Below are 6,152 nucleotides of genomic sequence, written 5' to 3' on the forward strand. Positions count from 1 at the left end.
CAGGAATCCAAGGGGACCTCTCCAGGACACGGGTCCCCTGCTCTGATGGGTGGGAGACGCACTGCTGCCAGGAGGCCTGGGGCCGGACCCAGCCCATAACCCAGTGAGGGGGCTCAGGCTCACCCTGGGGCCCCAGGCTGCCCTGAGGCTTCCCTGCTGTCATGCGGGACTTAAGGGAACCCCCTCCCACAAGTGTGGACCCCTATCTCGAGCTCAGCCATCGATGTCTTTCCGTCCAGGCCCCCAGGGCTTACACACACACACGCACACATGCACTCCTTCCTTTGCAAGGGGGTGGACAGTCCCAGGGGGGCAAATTTGAATGGAAGATGGTACTTCGGAGACCTGTTTCCTCCCTATTCATTCAAAAAGTAGCGTGTGCGCATGCTCTGCAAACCCTGGCTTTATCCAGGTCATCTTTTTCTGATTCGGGACACAAAGGGCTTCTTCATCCCTTTATATGGCTGCAGAGCACCCCTGCAAAATTATTTTCAGTTTGGGGAAGGAGATAGGTTTCTAATGAGATAATAAATGACACGCACCATGTACCCCCCTCCCCGTGGATTCTCCCAAGGGGAGCCCCAACGTAGCACTGGCGCCCCAGACAACTGGAGGGCCAACCAAGGAACCCCTCAGCAGGGGCACGGGGTGGGAGGAGGTGTCTGGGAGGCAGCGCCCAGGGACCCTCCAGGGCCCCAGGCAGAGGGGGCGCGGCCAGGCGGGCGGGGTGCGTGGCGGGGCTGGAGCCTCAGCCTCCCAGATGCCCTGACCTGCGCGAGCACGTGGAAGCCCGAGCTTAGTGGCAGTTTAATGAGACACACAGGTGTTCACGTGCGGAAGGAGAAGAACCAATTAGACACAGACGCGCCGTCTGCTCCAGCAACCCCACTGCTGAGCGCGCCCCGCGGAAGTGCAGGCAGGGACTTGAACAGATACGCGCAGGTCACGTTCACACCGCGAGTCGCCGCCGCAGCCCGAAGGCTCGGGGCACCAGCCGTCCCAGTGTCCGTGCACCCGCGAGCGGAGAAACAAAATGTAGCGGATCCGCAGAATGGAATGTTATTCCGCCTTAAAAAGGAGGGGAGATCCGTCACACGCCACAGCATGGGTGCGCCTGAAGGCATTATGTGAGTGAATAAGCCAGTCACAAGAGGGCACATCTGTGTTTCACTTCTGTGAGGTCGCCAGGATCATCAGGTTCAGACACAGCAGGTGGAATGGTGGTGCCAGGGGCTGGGGGAGGGGAGCTAGTGTTTCATGGGCAGAGCGTCAGTTTGGAAAGGCGGAAAAGTTCTGGAGGTGGATGGTGGGGAAGGCGTCACAACAGAGGCGCCGCGGGGGGGGCATATCTGCCAGAACTGAGCCAGATACCAGGGACCCTCGCTCACCCTCCACCGTGGGGCTTCCAGGGAAAGGGAGGATGAGACTCTCCAGGGTTGATGTGGATGGAGACAAAGGTGTCCACGGACTAGGGAAAATGAAGGCCAGGGGTTCCTGAGGTGCAGATGTGCGTCAGGGAGTGGGGGAGCAGGCTGACCAAATGAACAATGCGTGCCTGCATGGTCCCTGAAGGGACTAACGGACGAGCTTCTGAGACCCTGAGCTTCCCCACAGGTTCCCGGTGTGAGTGGGAGTGCAGGGTAGTGTGCCCTTCAAGACCACCCGGAGCCTGCTCCCAGTGGCCAGCCCCCCATGTCTGCTTGTTTCTCAGTGGCCAGCCCCCCCATTTCTGCTTGTTTCTCAGTGCTGGATTCCAGGGAAGAATGGGGCTTGTGCCCCCTGGCAAACCCCAGGAACAGCCTGCCTGGGCAAGAGAGCAGCAGGGAGAGAGAGACCCCAGGAGGGACCCCTCATGGCTCCCTGCCCACCGGGGTGACAGGGTCTGGACTCTGCTCTAAGAAGGAAGCCCCTTCTTCTGCTCCCAGAGACCGAGAGGGTCAGCTGCAGAGAGAGTGGGAAAGAGCCTGGAGCAGAGAGATGCACGTGAGGACCAGCATGGCTACAGCCCACATCTGCCCCCAAAAGCCCCATTTCCCCAGGCCTGTGTACTGCAGGTGGGGACAGATGCCCTTCCTGTCCCCACAGATGCTAGACCTTTGCCCCTCAGTCAGAAACATTGTTCACCTTTCCCCAGGTCTGGACCTGATTCAACTTGGTGACCCCAGAGGCCCACGTGGGGAGGATGAGGGGCTATAGAATAGGGACTCAGAGCTCGGGACAGAACAGCACAGTTACCCAGGGAAAGCAGGACCCTGCCCCACCCCCACCATCTCCTCCTCTGCCAGCGTGAGAGCAAATATGGATGCCCGGGATGCCCTGTCCACGACTGGCATGAGGTCTGAGCCCAAGGCTGCTCCTGCCAGGAACAGCAAGGCGACCCACTAGATTCACTTGGCTGGAGGGAGGCCAGGTCTGGGGGGTGGGGGAACTCCAGACCAACCACGGCCACAGGGCCACCCACTGGAACCAGCCCGGCCACACTGGGCAGCACAGGCAAGGCTGGGTCCACGCTATGCAGGGGTCTGCAGGTCAGGAGTGGGGGGCCCCGGGCCTGCCTCTGGATATGGGCATGGCTAAGGGGGAAGGGCTCTGAGCCCAGGGCGCAGGCCATTTAGCATGCAAGCTCTAACATGGGCCTCAGCTGCCCATGGGGCCGGCAGCCCTGAGCCCTGGCCCTGGGGGTGTCTAAGGGAGCCAAGTCCCCGCGCTGGGGTCTGCAGGAGGCACCCCTGTCCTGGAAGCCTGGGGTCAGGGAAGTTGCCACTAATGGGCATTTTTCTGGACCAGAACGTTTGAAAAAGTCTGGGTGGGGAGAAGGGTGGGCGCACACACACACCCCGACCTGAGGGCTGGGGGGTCCCAGGGACGCAAGTGTCTGCCATCAAGGTGTTGGGGCAGGGGCCGAGCTCCCCCAGCCTCGACAGGCCTCATGGACACAAGTCAGCCACCAGCCCTGGGCTGGCTGTGCAGCTGCATCTGCAGGGGCGGGACTGGACCAGCTCCTTCCCTTGCGGGGGCAGCGCGAGCGCCTGCAGCGGGGGGGAGGGGCGGCCGGCAGGGCTGAAGCTGGGCGGTAGCTCCTGGTCCCTAAGGCAGGGCCCTAACAGCGCCGGGGGGGGGGGGGCTGCTGAGGGGCAACAATGTTTCAATCAGTGAAGTAAATGGGGCTGTTATTATCCCCAGAGGCTTCTCACAAGCAGCTCTGGCCTGCGGGGGTGGGGGGCGCAGGTGGCAGGGGGCACCCCTGCTCCTTAATAGTTCTGGGACCCCCCCCCGGGGCCCTCCTGGGAGCAGCTCTGGGTCTGCTGCAGCGGCTGGGGTGCGGTGGGGGTGGGGTCCAGAGCCATGAGCACCCAACAGATGGAGCCTGTCTGAAAAGTGACTTTGGCCCTTTGTGGGGAAGGGCTGTGGGGGAGGGCTGGGGGCAGCCTCCTCGGGAAACTGAGGGTGGCTCTGGGAGAGGCGAGGGTGCACGGCTCCCTAGGAATTGAGGCAGGACAGCACCTCTTGGTGGCTGAGGCTTCAGAGAAGTGTCCTCGCAGCCAGCCCTGAGGGGACCGAGCCAGGTACTGTCCTAAACGCCGGCAGGCGCTGGCTCACGATGGCCAAGACATCCTGTGAGGATTCTGAGGCCCAGAGGCCCAAGAGGGGGCTGGTCCCAGACGCAGAGGGGGAAAAGGAGCCAGGCCCCGGGCCCAGCCGGTCTCACCCCAGAGCCACCTCTCACCTCCGCTACAGGTGGCCCCAGAGAATGTCCCACGCACCTGCTGACAGTCAGGGAAATGACCCCCAGCACGCCAAGGGAGGGGCCCAGGCATTGAGCCGCACGTGCAAATAGCAGGCGGGCTTGCACCCTGGGCTCCAGGTCCAACCCAGCCCCCCGCCCCCGCCCCCGCCCACTTTCCCATTGCCCCCAGGAAGGGGTAAGGGGCTCTCAATACCCCTTCAGGTCTGTGGCCTGCAGAAGAGGAGGGGTGTCCCCAGAGAGAGAGAGCCGGGGGGCTGCCAAGCTGGCTAGAGGGTAGAAGGAGCCAGGAAGGCAGGCCCCAGAGGCTCGGTCACAGGAAGCTTCCCCACTCCTCCACCGGCCTGCTCCCCAGGGCAGGGGTACCCCCAGGTCAGGGAAGATAGGGCAGGGGATGGGGGGTGGCTGGAAGGAGCCCTGAGGAGGTGAGGGGATGTAGGCAGGAATAGCACACTCCAGGCGGAGGGCATGACCAGGACAAGAGCCTGAAGTGGGAGCGAGCTCTGGAAGGCCAGTGAGGCTGACTCAGGGTTGCAGGTGACAGGTGAGCGATGGGCAGCTTAAGGATCCAGGACGACAAGCTCCTGTGGCCAAGTGGCCTGGGCCTGGTCCCCACAGGCTCCAGAGGCGGGCGGGGAGAGACTTGTCCGGCGCTGCCGCAGCCCAGGGCCAGGTTCACCGGCTGCACTCCTCACGCCAGCAAGCCGGGCCAGGGCGGAGCGGCACAGGTGGACAGGAGGCCCCCACAATGACTTCCTGTCCCCCAGGCCCCTGAAGTCAGGGAGGGAAATGGCTGTCCCTGGCCTGATGCCTGGCACTGGGGCCGGTATGAGGCCCATTGTTTGAGGCTGGAGCTGGGTGGGGGGGGAGCCGGGGCCCAGGGGCCTCCAGGAAGCCCCCGGAATGCCCTCTGTCCCACTTCCCACAGATCCAGAGCCTGAGCAAGAACCGGAGCGAGCAGACCCGGCAGACCCCAGCAGGATGAAGGCACCCGCGGCTCTCCTGCTGGCCCTGCTGCTGTGTGGGCAGCCAGGTACCCGGGCAAAGGGGCACCCCTGCAGCGAGAGGGGACAGCACGGTCTGGGCCTATGGGGACCCTCGGGACACCCAGCCTGGGGGCAGGACATGGCATGGGGTGCAGGGGGGTCAGGCTGGAGTCTGAGGCTGGAGGGACGTGGACGTGGGCTGTCCTGGGCTCCCGCAGGTTCCCAAACCTACCCCTCCCCAGCTCCAGACCCCACCTCTTTGAAATGCAGGCTTCGGGTTACCTCTTCTGTCCCGGCCTCAGTGTCCTCTTCTGTCAAACAGGCGGGCCATCCTGAGGGTTTACTGGGGCGGTGGTGGGGGGAGGCAGCTGCTGCAAAGGGTAGGCCCCCACAGCAGGTGATGGTGCTGGGAAGCAAGCAGGGCCAGCAGCTGGGGGCCCTCTGGGGGACAGAGTGGGGAGGAAGAGGGTGGAGGAGTGTCGAAGGACAGGTGGAAGGGGTGGGACACAGCACTGGGCCTGGAGCATGTGTGCTCTGTGCCCGGGAACTGGGGGGTTACAGGCATCCCTGTGTGGCCAGGTACCAGGCAGGCGCAGGACGAGGAGGAGGAGGACGATGTGGACTTTGGGCCTGAAGGCTATGACGATGATGATGAGGAGGAGGAGGAGGCCAGTGTGGCTGCAGGTGGCAAGGGCAGAGGTGATCGTCCACCCCCACCCGAGGCCGCAGGCACCCATCCCTCTTTTGCAACACTTTGTGTGGGCTCCGCTGAGTGCCAGGCTCGGCGCGGGGCTGGCATGAGGCAGAACAACAGGCAAAGCCTTCCTGGGGGCAGAGGAGGGGAGAGGAAGGGCCCTGACACTCAGCACCCCCCTCACCTCACCCTGGCTGTGACCTTCGACGGCCATCCAGAATAGGGAGCCTAGAGAAGGAACCACTCCCGGGCAGGGAGGCTGAATAGGAGTTCACTAGGCAGAAAGGGGCGCAGTGGAGTCCCTGCCTGGAGAGACCAGCAAGTGTAGAGGCCCTGGGCATGGAGTCCAGCTCAGCCAGACAGGACGGGTGCTGGCAGGGCAGGGCAGAGCTGACCAGTCCTGAGGAGGGATGCAGGGAGGCTTGGGCAGAGGCTTATGGAGGGATCAGCTGGGAACAGAGCACAAGCCTGTAGGGGGAGGCACTGGGCTGCCGGGGGAGGTGCTGGGCTGCAAGGGGAGGCACTGGGCTGCAGGGGGAGGCTCTGGGCCTGCAGGGGGAGGCGCTGGCCTGTAGGGGGAGGCGCTGGGCTACAGGGGGAGGCTCTGGGCCTGCAGGGGGAGGCGGTGGCCTGCAGGGGGAGGCTCTGGGCCTGCAGGGGGAGGCTCTGGGCCTGCAGGGGGAGGCGCTGGCCTGCAGGGGGAGGCTCTGGGCTGCAGGGGGAGGCT

At 64.1% G+C, this 6,152-nt stretch overlaps 1 protein-coding gene across 1 annotated transcript in view; it reads left to right on the plus strand.

Annotated features, from left to right (window-relative positions):
* The first annotated feature begins 1,020 nt into the window (after window positions 1-1,020).
* Window positions 1,021-6,152, plus strand: part of GPIHBP1 (glycosylphosphatidylinositol anchored high density lipoprotein binding protein 1) — a 5,740-nt gene continuing 608 nt past the window's right edge. The window contains exons 1-3 of the mRNA XM_032416114.1: window positions 1,021-1,127; window positions 4,674-4,778; window positions 5,311-5,430. Of these exons, the coding sequence (XP_032272005.1) occupies window positions 1,052-1,127; window positions 4,674-4,778; window positions 5,311-5,430 (301 nt within the window). The 5' untranslated portion in view covers window positions 1,021-1,051. The remainder of the gene's footprint in view (window positions 1,128-4,673; window positions 4,779-5,310; window positions 5,431-6,152) is intronic.

This window comes from Phoca vitulina, unplaced genomic scaffold (genome assembly GCF_004348235.1).
Source record: "Phoca vitulina isolate PV1807 unplaced genomic scaffold, GSC_HSeal_1.0 scaffold18, whole genome shotgun sequence".
Lineage (NCBI taxonomy): Eukaryota > Metazoa > Chordata > Mammalia > Carnivora > Phocidae > Phoca > Phoca vitulina.